Source organism: Panthera uncia, chromosome A2, assembly GCF_023721935.1.
Source record: "Panthera uncia isolate 11264 chromosome A2, Puncia_PCG_1.0, whole genome shotgun sequence".
In the NCBI taxonomy this organism is placed as follows: domain Eukaryota; kingdom Metazoa; phylum Chordata; class Mammalia; order Carnivora; family Felidae; genus Panthera; species Panthera uncia.
In genome coordinates this window covers 111,013,740-111,027,353 of record NC_064816.1, presented here as the reverse complement: position 1 = coordinate 111,027,353, position 13,614 = coordinate 111,013,740, and the positions used below count along the sequence as shown (strand labels likewise).

At 38.1% G+C, this 13,614-nt stretch overlaps 1 protein-coding gene across 3 annotated transcripts in view; it reads left to right on the top strand.

Moving 5' to 3' along the window:
• The window catches only part of IGF2BP3 (insulin like growth factor 2 mRNA binding protein 3), a 152,204-nt gene that overhangs the window by 97,365 nt on the left and 41,225 nt on the right, over positions 1 to 13,614 (top strand). For 2 of the 3 annotated variants that reach the window (XM_049642893.1, XM_049642894.1), the window contains exons 4-5: positions 10,722 to 10,773; positions 10,866 to 10,929. The exons of the other annotated variant lie outside the window; for it this stretch is intronic. In XM_049642893.1, the coding sequence (XP_049498850.1) occupies positions 10,722 to 10,773; positions 10,866 to 10,929 (116 nt within the window). The remainder of the gene's footprint in view (positions 1 to 10,721; positions 10,774 to 10,865; positions 10,930 to 13,614) is intronic. 3 annotated transcript variants of the gene reach the window in all.

Here is a 13,614-nt window from a genome sequence, read left to right as displayed (position 1 = left end):
GAAGTTGGATGCTTAACTGACTGAGCCACCCAGTTGCGCCTCTTTTTTTTTTTTTAAGTTTATTTTGAGAGAGAGAGCGTGCACACACAAGAAAGGGAGAGAGGCAGAGAGAATCCCAAGCAGGTTCCACACTGTCAGCACAGAGCTCGATGCTGGGGTTTGATCTCATGAGCCATGAGATCATGACCTGAGCCAAAACCAAGAATTGGATGCTTAACCAACTGAGCTACCCAGGCACCCCTTTAGTGCCTTCACCCGTGATAATGTTGGAATTGTAATGAGGATTTAGAACTGCCCTCTTTTTCCCTCTAGTAATTTGTAGCTGTTTGGAGTAATAATCCCTATCTTTCTGCTCAAGGAGTAAATAAGTGAGTTATTGAGACTTGTGTTTACTTCTGGGATTCCTTAGTCTTTCTATGTTTGTTTGGAGAGCTGGGGGCTGAGGCCTGGCAGGATAACCAGGCAGTCACTGCTGTCTTAGTTTTCTGCTGGACTCTCTCCAGACTCTGTGGCGTGTTGGGGTAGGCCACATATAGCTTAGTGTTCAAGGTTTGGAGGCTGCTGTGATTGAGGGGACTGAAGAAAAGACAGCAGGTTAATAGCCTGTACTGTGGAAATCCATGCAGCAGTTAAAAAGAATAAGCTAATTTTGTCTTTACCAACATAGACTGACCACTGAGATGACAGATGAGAGGAAAAAAAAGCAAGATCAGTAATGTCCTACTTTTAAGTTACTTAAAATCTGCCTCAGTTTATTCATCTTCATAATGTGGAAAATAGCTACACTGTGACGAGTAATTGAGAAAATATATGTAAAGTGGTTAGAACTGTAATATATTTTATGAAAATTAACTTAAAACAATTCTCTTCTATGGGTGGATGTGTGACTAAGCATCCACACATACTTAGAAAAAAACTCGAGGGGTGCCCAGGTGGCTCAATGGGTTGGGCGTCTGACTTCGGCTCAGCTCATGAACTCACAGCTCGTGAGTTCAAGCCCCACATCGGGCTTTGGGCTGACAGCTCAGAGCCTGGAGTTTGCTTCTGATTCTGTGTCTTTCTCTCTTTCTTCTCCTCCCCTGCTTGTGCTCTCTCTCTCAAATAAATATTTAAAAAACAAAACTTGAGCTACCATTGACAGAATTATGAAAGTAATCATTTTAGAGTGTGTAATTCAGTGGGTTTCTGCATATTAACAAGACTGTACAGCCATCACCGCAAATTCCAGAGCATTTTCATCACTCCAGAAAGAATACCCTACCTGTAAGCAGTCACTCCATTTCTCCTTTCTCTCAACCCGTGGAAAACACTGGATATATCTCTATGGATATACCTATTTTGATAAGTGGAGTTGTATAAATATGTTACCTTTTATGTCTGGCTCAACTTGCACTTAGGGTAATGTTTCCATGGTTTATCCATACTATAGCAGGTGTCTGTATTAATTTCTTCTTATGGTTGACTAATAAATACTCCATTTGTATGTAAACCCTACATTATCCACTGGGGTTGCTTCTCCCTTTCAGCAATCGTGAACAATGCTTGTTAGGAACATAGGTGTACAAATAGCTCTTTGGGTACCTGCTGTCAATTCTTCTGGGTATATATCCAGAAGTGGAATTGTTGGATCGTGTGGTAATTCTGTTTTTAATTTTTTTTGAGGAACTGCCATAGTGTTTTCCATAGAGGATGCACTATTTCACGTTTCTCCCAGCAAAGTATGAGAATTCTAATTTTTTCACATCCTTGCCAAGACCTCTGTTATTTTCCTTAAAAAAAAAAAAAAATGATACAATGTGAAGCAATCTTACTATGGCTTTCATTTATATTCCCTTAATGATTGGTGGCATTGAGCATCTTTTCATGTGACACATACTTGTAAAAACATTTGGAGAGACGCATCAGACTGAAAGTGATTTCCTTAAATGTTTGGGGGAAGTAACTGGTTTAGAAGCAGGTGGTCAAAAGGGACCCTAACTTTATGTTACTTGGAGTGTTTTACAAGTATTGCTGTTAATAAAATGTAGAACAAATTAATGCTGGTTAATACTTTAATCTGATTGAGATATATAGAAATACAGTATTTAGCACTTGTAACGAGGGCTACGTAGTCTTGTTGACCCTTGGGGTTGATAAAGTTCTTTTGTATCAAAGGCTGATTTTCATCTTCCAGCATTGAAAGGATTGAACTGGCTTCAGTATGTGTCACTATATTTTATTTTGTGTGGGGAAAATGAGGCAATGTAGTTGACCAAGTGGTTAACAATGTGGGCTGTGGAATCTGACAGTGGGGGTTTTAAATCATTTGTCTATCACTTAACTACCCAAGTTGAAACACTGTTAACTTCCCCTTGTCATAATTAACGCATCTATTAAATGAGATGTTCCCTTATGGGATTTTGTGGAATGAGATGAGTTAAAATAGATAAAATATTTAAGACAGTGCTTCTACTGGAAAGCACCCAAATGTTATCAGCCATAATTCATTACTGAAAGAAGGCCAGTGTAGTTGGAGAGAGTGGCATTAGATGATGAGCATGTCACACAGGGCCTTCAGGGCACTTGTTAGGGATTTTGGATCCTTTCCCCAATACAAAGGGAAGCTCTTAGAGTTAATAGTAGGGTGTAAGTTGATTAGCTCAACTTTTAAAAATCAGTTTAGGGTAGTACGGTCTAGTAGAAAGAAAATGCAGACCACTTAACGCAATTTAAAATTTTCTAATTGCCGTGTTGAGAAAGTAAAAAGGAAAACAGGTGAATATTAACTTTAATAGTATTTTAATATGTCTGAAATATTACAATTTTAACATGTAATCAATTATTTAAAAAATTGAAATATTATGTATTTTGTACTAATCAAATGTGGCTAATCCACTTTTCAAGTGCCCAGTAGCTACATGTAGTCAGTGGCTAGCACACTGACAACACAAGCCTCACTGTTTGAGAACGAACCATTGAAATCAGAAATGAGTATGGAGAGACGATCTTGGAGCATTCTACAGTAGTGCAGAGAGGTAGGTCATGGAGGCTTGGTCTAGTGTGGCAGAAGAGAGCAGCATGCAGGCCCAGAGCAATGTGTAGGTGGACTTTTACTGATGAGCTTCTTGGGGATGAGGTGAAATTTTCGAGGCTTTAAAGCAAGGTTTTTGGTATTTGTAACTCTAGACGGGGTCACCATTGACTCTAAAAGGTAGGAACAGGAGAAGTGAACACAGCATTGGGTTTGGGCATAGATGTCCAATCATAAAGTCCAGCCCGGTAGGAGCTCCTGAGGGCTTGTCTTCTCTGACTTTGAGCTCTGTGTGTGTCTTTGGTAACCTGGCCTTTTGTCTCTCTTAGTTGCTCTGATCACATGATTTTATAAAATTCTAAATTACTGTTTCTTCCTCATGTTAGGGGATCTAACTTGCGGAAGTTGAGGGTGGCTAGAAAGTTATGAGTTTGCTCTGTGTGCCTCTAATGCTGGGACATTTTTGTGGGATGATGGAGGCAGAGATGCCCTCTGGGTTTTATCAGTGATAAAGATGTTTGCAACATGACTTGTGAGGTTGTGGAAGATTGGGTCTGTGTGTGTTGGCCTTCTGAAGTTGAAATTTGTTTACAGAGTTGGATGTGAGAAAATGGTTTGTTACTCAAATAAGTATGATGATAACAGTTTAGGGAAATTTACATTAAGGTGGATCTTTTTGTTGTTGTTTCTTTTAATAGAGCAGGTGCAGGAGGGGCAGAGGGAGAGAGAGAGAATCCTAAGCAGGCTCCACACCCACAAGGGACCCAACGCAGGGCTCGATCTCACCTTCATGAGATCATGACCTGAACTGAGATCAGGAGTTGGGGGCTTAACTGGCTGAGCTACACAGGCGCCCCACTCCCCTCAAGGTGGATATTTCTTTAAAATTTTTTGTATCTGTATTTTGTACCAATTTTACAAACGTTTTGGGGTACCTGTAACATAGAGGTGTTCTTTGTTCATTAATGTAGGTAGTCTTCTTATAGATGATATAAAAGAATAAAATTACTGGATTGGTTTTATCCATAAATAGCAACAAGTTATTGTTGACCTGTAGTTGAAGGAAGTTCCCTTGACCTCCACATGCCTGGCTCCCCAGAGATTATCTTGTGGAGGTTTTTTTTTTTTTTCCCCCTTGCTCTTGTTGAATAAGGAATAGTTAAAAATAACTTCTTTCTGGTAAGCCCTCCCCAAAGTCTGAGCCTAGTTTTGGTATTTGGAAGCTTTATTGGTGTGTGAGTGTGGATGCATGTGCATGTATTTCAGAATGTGTATAGTAGGGCAAGAGAGCATTAAATACCTGCTTTGAGTTTTAATTTAATATTTTTTAATGTTTATTTTATTGATTTTGAAGTTTATTTATTTTGAGAGACAGAGCGAGTGCGGGAGGGGCAGAGAGGAGAGAGAGAGAGAGAGAGAATGAATGAATGAATGAATGAATCAATCAATCAATCAATCAATCAATGCTAAGCAGCAGGCTCTGCACGGTCAGTGCGGGCCTGATGCGTGGCTCGAACTCACGAGCCAAGAGATCATGACCTGAGCTGAAACCAAGAGACACTTAACTGAGCAACCCAGGCACCTCTTTAATATTTATTCTTTTTTTTTTTAATTTTTTTATGCTTATTTATTTTTGAGATAGAAACAGAGCATGAGAGGTGGAGGGGCAGAGAGAGAGGGAGACACAGAATCTGAAGCAGGCTCCAGGCTCTGAGCTGTCAGCACAGAGCCTGACATGGGGCTTGAACCCACCAGCTGTGAGATCATGACCTGAACCGAAGTCAGACACTCAGCTGACTGAGCCACCCATGCGCCCCTGTTTATTTTTAAGAGGCAGGGGGAGGGGCAGAGAGAAAGGGGTACAGGATTCGAAGCAGGCTCTGTGCTGACAGCAGAAAGCTTGATGTGGGGCTCAAACTCCTGAACCGTGAGATAATGACCTGAACTGAAGTCCGATGCTCAAAGGACTAAGCCACCCGGGGGGCCCTAACTGGTTTTTATAATGGCTGTGGCTTTATACTTCTTTATCTTTTTTATATGAATTCGTAATAAATACTTGTTTGCTTATATCAATCACTATAGACTTCTAAAGGAAGCTGGAATTAGTTTCCTTTGCTCTTAGACAAAAACTATTTTGTGGCTTCTTTTTTAACCCTTTAGTTTTTGTTGTGCCTCACTGAGCTAAACACAGTTCTCAGATAACAAAGACATGGTCCCTTTCCTTATAAAGTTTATTTTTTAAAAAAATTTTATTGCAAGTACATAGTTTCTTTTTAGAAAAAAAAATTTTTTTTTGAGAGAGTGTGTGCAAGGCCGGGGGAGGGGCAAAGGGGTGGGGGAGAGAATCTTAAGCAGGCTCCATGCTCAGCGCAGAGCCCAATAAATGGGGCTCAATCTCACGACCCTGGGATGATGACCTGAGCTGAAACCAAGAGTCAGACACTCAACTGACTGAGCCACCCAGGAACCTCTCCTTCTAAAGTTTAGAGGCTAGTATAGCTCTTTGTGGAGGAACCACAATGAAGGTGGTGGGGCATTTCTAGAGGCAATTTAAGAGAAGAGATTAGTGCACTAGACTGTAACCCCAGCACTGTCCCATCATCTTTTGAAACGCATGAAGCAAACAAGGAGGGTTTAGATTCTATTGTTGTATCATAAATAGCTTAAGTATGGAAGTCAGTATAACCGTTAGGAAAAGATTATTTGTGACACACCTGACAACTGATCACATCACTATGGTTAATAATGACTAGTCTAGTGGGAGAATGAAGATCAGTGAAGAGATTATAAAATGACACTGCTTTCATTTATAGGATTAGGTGAGCTCAGGTGCTATGGAAACGAGGGTGCTTTACTCAGTCTTCAGGGTGTGACTGGAGCAGTAGGTGTGTGGGAAGTGTATTGAAGATGATGGGAGAGGTAGGCAGCACCAGATCACTGATGATCTCCTGTACCAGGTTGAAGTTGTGACAGTTTCTGTCAGTAGTTTGAAGCCACTGAAGAGTAGTAACTTGTACCAGGAGAATAGTCACGGGGTGGTGGACCGGAGGTAGGATACCAGTCAGACTCTCAGTTCAGATAGTTCAGAGCTGATAGGACCTCAGGAGCAGCGGGTATAAAGAATAAGTAGTCAGCAGAAGGTCTGTCTGCAGAGCATGAATTACTCTACGCCCATAGGGGATCAGCTGAGTCACAACTAGTTTCGTTGGGGCAAGGGTGGTGGTGGTGGATGTGGTGCTGCTGTGGCAGACGAAATCTGATCATGTGTGAGACAAAGATCGTTTTTCAACTATCTTTATCTCAGTGTTTTGTGTATGAATAGACCAGCCTACTAGATTGAAGAGGGGCATGAAGAAACTTACCTTGATAATGGTGATGGTCTCAGGAGAGTATACAAAATGGCAAAACTGATCAAATTTTGTGCAGTTTATTACACTTCAGTATTCTTCAGTGCTAAAAAAAACAAACAAACCAAAACCTAGGCTATTATCTAGTAATACTGATCTTAGTTATTCTTTAACAGCTTTAATGAGATATAATTCACATACAGTTCACCCACTTAAAGTGTGTTTTTCAGTGTTTTCTAGTATAATGGATAAGTGCAACCATCACCATAGTTGATGTTGAACCTTTTTAATTGTCTCAAAAAGCAACCTCTTCTGCTACCACCCTCTACATTCCCACTCACCAGCGCTATGCAACAACTAATGTACTTTCTGCCTCTATAGATTCCCCCCCCCCTTTTAAATTTATTTATTTTTGAGAGAGACAGAGACAGTATGACCATTGGAGGGACAGAGAGAGAGGCAGAAAGAATCCCAAGCAAGCTCCATGCTGTCAGCCCAGAGCCTGACATGGGGCTCAATCTCACGAACTGTGAGATCATGACTTGAGCGAAACCAAGAGTTGGGCACTTAACCAACTCAGCCACCAGGTGCCCCTAGATTTCCCTTTTCTGGATGTTTCCTAGTAATGGAATCACTTAATACGTATTTTGTGTGTGGGTGTGTGTTATTGGCTTCTTTTACTTAACATAATGTTTTCAATGTTCATTCATGTTGTAGCATATGTCAGTACTTCATTCCATTTTGTGGCCAAATACTATTCCATTGTATGGCTGTACTACATTTTGTCTATCCATTCATTAGGTGATGAGCATTTAGATTGTTTCCACCCTACACAATTGTGAATGATCTTAATTATCTGCAGCTGTGTGAAGGGACAATGCTAATCTTTGCATTTATCATGAGATTCTATTTCTGCATTTGGAGGAACTTTTTTTTAAAAAGGCTGAATATTTGAGATTTAATTTTAAGTCCTAAATATATAAAAAAGGGACATTCCACTAAGACATTTTCTCTGGGGCTTTGTTTTGATGCCTTCTTTCCCCTCCAGTTGGAATTTAAAACTTACTGAAGCAGAGAGAAATGTTTCCTTTCTGGCTTGAGTAAAATAATTTCATTTAGGACTGGGAATTTAAGAGATTTGTGGAAACGTTGGAAATGGGCAATGGAAGTTTTTATTTTATTTTTTACCTTTAGACAAGGCTGTTTAATTTAAAACATTTGTAGCCGAAATAGATGGGAGAGGTAGAAAATACAAGATGTTCTAACACCTGAGAGGAGACCAGAACCTAGGGGGTGGGTGGTTTCAGTGACAGATAACTGGAATGTCTGTCTTCCTAGTTAATGCAGGGTGAATCAAAATGTCAGAACTTATCAAGGGTAAGTTGTATTTACTCTTCGAGTGGGTTGAACTGGCATGATCGAATTCAGTAGTCCTGCTTGACATAGCACATTCAAATAAATGACTAACTAATAGACTGAAGGGAAACGGGTTGCTATAGCACTGCCTAATCATTTGGGGGATGGAAACCCTTTTGGGATTTGGAAATCTGATTGGGCTATTAACAGTCCTTCCTCCATCTCTCACTTGTGATTAGCCCCCCAAATTTTTGTATAAAGCTTTGAATTAAAACAACAAAGACCCATTGAAATCCAAATACAGGTTGTGTTGTTAACTTGTTTCTTAACTAGTACTTCTTAATTATTGATGTTGGGCCTGGGTTTTTTGTTTTGTTTGTTTAAGTTTATTTATTTATTTTGAGAGAAACAGAGACAGTGTGATTGGGGAAGGGGCAGAAAGAGAGAGGGAGAGAGCCAGTGTGGGAGCTGCTAGATGCGGGACTTGAACCCACGAAGCCCTGAGCCAAGAGTTAACCACTTAACTGACTGAGCCACCCAGGCACCTCTGATTGGTTTTGTTTTGTTTTATTTTGTTTTGAAGGATTAGAGTTTTGTTTTTTGTTTTTGTTTTTGTTTTTTTTGTTTGTTTGTTTTTGGTTTTTAGAGTCAGTTTTATTTAAGTATAATTTACATACAATAAAATTCACTAATTTTATTATAATTTACATATAATAAAGTTCACTAGTTTTAGATTGTAGTTCCTAATTACTTTGATAGAGATGTTACACATTTTAACACATCGTTGACAACCAGTAGCATTTATTATAGCAATAGAAGGTGCAACTACAAGCAATTTTGGTATTTTTTTTCTTTCTTCTTCTTTTTTTTTTCTTTAGTAAACTCCACAGCCAACCTGGGGCTCGAATTTATGACCCCGAAATCAGTTGCATGTTCTACCATCTGAGCCAGCCAGGTGCCCCCAAGCAATTTTGTTTTGAACATATTACGCTTTCTACAATATATGCATTGAAAATTTTGAGGTCTATTTCCTTGATTTTTGTAAGTTAAAAAAAAAGTATTTTATGCCTGTGTATGTGTATATATTCTATATTTAAATATAAATATATGTATGTATATATATGTATAGTAGTACAAGTTAAGGTGGTATAAGCTAAACTATGTGGAGACTAATGTATTACTGAACAAATTGTTTTTAGAAAGAATTAAGAATGATGTTTTATTTAAATTAACATTAAACTGGCATTCACTCCTAATGCCTACACTCCTTCTGTATCACTACCACCACCATCTCCACCTTTTAGAGTGCCTTCCACTTAAAAGCTAAATCTTAAATACTGGATTTACCTTTCCTGCTGCTTTACTTAAAATGGAATGAATTAAAGTGCCTTGTTAGAATTCTGTTAACTTACGTACCATAATTTTTTGGTATTGAAAAATTTGTGATTTAAAATTATAGGTTGCCTTAAAAAATGTTTTCAAAGGCATTATATGCTGCTTATTACCTCTTTGGATGGCATTGTGAGAGGTGTCCTGTTTTTTGGCCTTTATAAAATAGTTGGTGATCAATACTACATGCACAGGAAATTCACCTGTAAACCACGTAAGCACTATTATAAAGAGTATTGTTTCTAATAAGCTATACTAGGATTTCCTCTGGGTAAGTGTTCACTTCACTTATGAACTATTTAAATATCTTTTTGTGCCTGTACATTCTAGGCACTAGGGATAGTACAAAAAAATTCCTGTTGATGCAGACTGTACATTTTAGTGGCCAAGACCCAGCAAATGAAAATTTATGTAGTCAGCTAAGTAGTCTGAATTAAAAATAAAATATTGAGCTTTATGACTTAACAATAGCTATAATTAGAGACAAAGATTAGTGTGCTTCTGTGATAGGCCCCACTCAAAGGGAATTCACCACATCAAAATTCACCACATGCAGTATAAAAATAGGTAACTATTCCATTAACAAATAAGTATTTACCCTATTTTAAAATGGGGGAAAAAAATTGAAGCTCACCCCTAGACAAACCTTGCTATAAATTTCAAACTGGAATCTGTAGACAAAATAAATGCCTGAAAGATACCACATGAGATGAACGTTTGTTTAGAAGAAATTGCATAAAGTTGGGAATTAACATAAAAATTTATTTAATGTGTTTCTCACTGGTTTACTATGTTCTTGGAGACAGAAAACATTCTGAAGGGGCTGTCCTTTAATTTTGCAATTAAACTGATAAGTGGGTCACTATAAATTAATAAAAACTTGTTTTACTTTTCAAGAAAGACTTTTTACAGTTCTTGGAAGCTAAGGACAGTCAAATTTGGTTTATACTGATGAGACGATGAGATGTACATCTACATTTTATACTATAAAAGAATTTAGTTACTGTTTTAACAGCTTCTCTTTAGAATAACATGCTCAGAATAATGCAACTACAGGAAAAATGGTAAAAACATAGTTTCAAATTGTACATTTTCCAACAGTATTAAATTAATTTCAGGTCATTTAGGCTAATCTTTAAGACAGGTAGAATATCAACTATTCTCTTCATATTACCAGTCTGCCTTGAGAGTAGTCTGTTCTGATGTGCCCATAGTAGCTGTAAAAGGAAGTTCTTTGAAAAGGAACATTTTATTTGGGGCCTTGTCTCAAATGATGATGTGTTGATAAATGTATGAGAATTACATGCTTCTTTATTCTCCAGCCTCAGGAATCAGGCGGTTATGGCTTTGAACACCTTACTGAGCCACTTAACTTCTTGTTTCGCCAAAGGAAATGAGGTTAAAGTCAGGGATCTGGAAGTAGGCAGGAGAGAGAAGCCCTCTACGAACTTTCTATGGTGCCCTTCCCTTGCTTCTTTAGTCCCAAAACCCCAGTTAATTTCTTTTTTTTTTTTGGCTCTTTTCCATCACAGTTACTTTGTGATTTTAAAACCTATTTCTGCCCTTGTTAATAACTTGGGAAATTGAAAATTTGTAATTTTTTCTCCCCCTCCTGATAGGTGCTGGATAGTTTACTAGTCCAGTATGGAGTGGTGGAAAGCTGTGAGCAAGGTACATGTCTTCTCAATTGCGTTCAAATTTTTAAAAGGAAGGAAATAGAAAGAAAACTAACTTTTTTTTTCTTCACTTTTCTCTTCCTCTAGTGAACACTGACTCGGAAACTGCAGTCGTAAATGTAACCTATTCCAGTAAGGACCAAGCTAGACAGTAAGCAGTTTGAAACTTTTAATCTATACGTAATAACTAGGTTAAGTTTAGTGCTTACATTTTGGGCTGTTGGGTAGCAGAAATAAATTTTATTTTGCACAGTTTGACCCTGCAATTCTTTTTAAATTTGAATGTCTAATAAGAATCTGTATTAGTAAAGTTTTACTACATTTTTCATATGTCTTTAATGCCAATAATAGAGTGGTATTGTATGACGCTGCATTACATCCTATTTGCAAAAAGCTCTGGGCCTGGGGTATCCTTGCCAAATTACGTAAAGACTTGTTGTGCTTATTCATACATAACATTGCTATTTTATGTAAAGCTGGTAAGTTGATCATGTGTTAAACTACCACCGGTGTTAAATGTTAAGTTTTCTTGGTCACTGATTTTTTTTTTATTGATGACAATTATAATTTAGGAGCATGCAGACATTGGATCAATGTAACTTGCTTTTTGATTTGAAAAACATATTCCAATGCAATTGAGAGAGGCAAAACTTTGCAGATCAAAAAATCTCCCCTAGGAAAAGATAATTCTGTAGGTTTGGGAGTGATCTAATGAACTGGCTGAGCACTAGAGAAAAGAAAGTGAGGATGCCACACACACTGCCTTGGATAGAGCTACTCAGAGCACAAACATGCCTAGGAATGGCATGCAAGTGCTGAGTGTCAATAGACCATGGAAGTCTTAACCACCTCCAGATAAAGTACAGGCAGGAACAGACTGCCTGTTGTCTCTGTGTGGAAAGGTGAGAGGAAAGACCATGCTGGCTGACCCTGAGCCCTAAAAGGAAAAGATGAAACCCCCTGCAAGGGTGGGAATAGAGCTAGGTTACCAAAAGTAGTACCCACTCAGGGAGGGACTATGAAAGGAAAGATAGGGCTGGGGAGATGGAAATTTGCATAACCCAAATGGAGCTTTATTTTTTTAAATGGTGATATTAACATCGTTCAAAATTTTACAAGGTGCAGAGATGTATACAGTGCAAATCTGCCTTCCAATATTGTCCCCAATTACTTTGTTTCCTTTCTCAGAGGTAACTAACAACACAGAAGACAGATGTGTGAATATTTCCTCCTTTTTGCACACATGATACCTTAGGATTTGACTGTATGGATGTGGAATGACTTAGTCCCAAAATGGGTATTAAGTTGTTTATTAAATTTTTAGCAGTTATGAACAGTGCTATAGTGAATCCCTTTTTGCATGTCATTTTGCATATATGTGAATATCGCCTTAGGGTTAAATTCCTGGAGTTAAATTTACTAAGTCAGGATGTATGTACTTTTTTGTTGTTGGATAGCGAAGCTGGCAAGTTAGCCTTCATAGAGTTTGAACTACTTTAAATTTTCATCAGCACCCTGAAAGTCCATTTCCCTTTATTCTCCCTAACATGGGGCTTCATCAGACTTTGCTGATCGAGGGGATTCACCTTTAATGTTTTAATAATGAAACTTTGGATATGTTTAAAGGTATATTATTTTTACTTCTGTTTGTATCCTTCCTTCATTTGAAAAAATTCAAGTTCATAGAAGGTGTTTGGATATTATAGAAATTATGATGCAAGTTGTAAAACAAACTTTTTCTTCAACCAAATCATGTTAGGGGAAAAACGGGAAAGTAGATTGGGGTATCAAAGTGAGGGCAGTAAGAACGCAGAAGCTCCATTTTTTCTTTTATACTTCAGTCTTTACAAAGATCTGTAATGAATACTTGGTAGAGTCATCTCTCTGTTACACAGAATATATGAGATAACATTCTAAATCTAAGGATATTCAGAGATCGAGGCCTTTCCTAGTTGTCTTATTTGAAAACTTATGTGAGGCTAGGTAAAGGTGGAAATACTTAATACTTATTATTTTTTTTTTAATGTTTATTTGTTTTGAGAGAGAGCACAAATGAGAGAGGATCAGAGAGACAGAGAGAGACAGAGACAGAATCATAAGCAGGCTCCACACTGTCAGTGCAGAGCCCGTCGCAGGGCTTTATCTCACTATCTGTGAGATCATGACTTGATCCAAAATTGAGTGTTGGACACTTAACCAACTGAGCCACCCAGGTGCCCCAACAGTTACTTACTTATAAGGAGACTTAACTTACATAGCTTTGAAGAGACATAGAAGGACCTTAAGTAGAGACAGGTTGACATTTAGCACTCCCCTCCCCCTTAAAAAAATTCCAACTTCTTAAGAGTACAAGCACAAGAAGTGTAGACTGGCTAGTCAAAGCAGTACTGTGGACATTAATCTTAACATGACAGCAATGTGAATGTGGAGACATTTTTTTTAATCTAAAGATACTTTGTAGTGGTTGTTAGAAATTGGCAGGGTCCTGTTGATCCCAAGGAGGGAGGAAAAAATGTTTAGGAATTTTTAATGTAGGTAGTTAGGTAACCTAAACAAATAAATTGGACAGTTCAATGAGGGAAGTAGTCATCATATCCCTTATTCTAATAGTTAATCAGGTAACATTTATTGATTACCAGCTATTGACCAAAAGATAGGAATGAATAAAGGCAAAGTCCTTGACCTCAAGGATGGGCCTCCCTGTGACAAAAGTAATGGAAAGGGGATCACCTGATTTTAATTCCTGACCAAGTTGAGTTTCTTTATAAGATATTGGGTTTTCTCCCCATCAAGAATTCCTGAAATCAAAGAGAATTAGAAAACAATTGTGTATTTA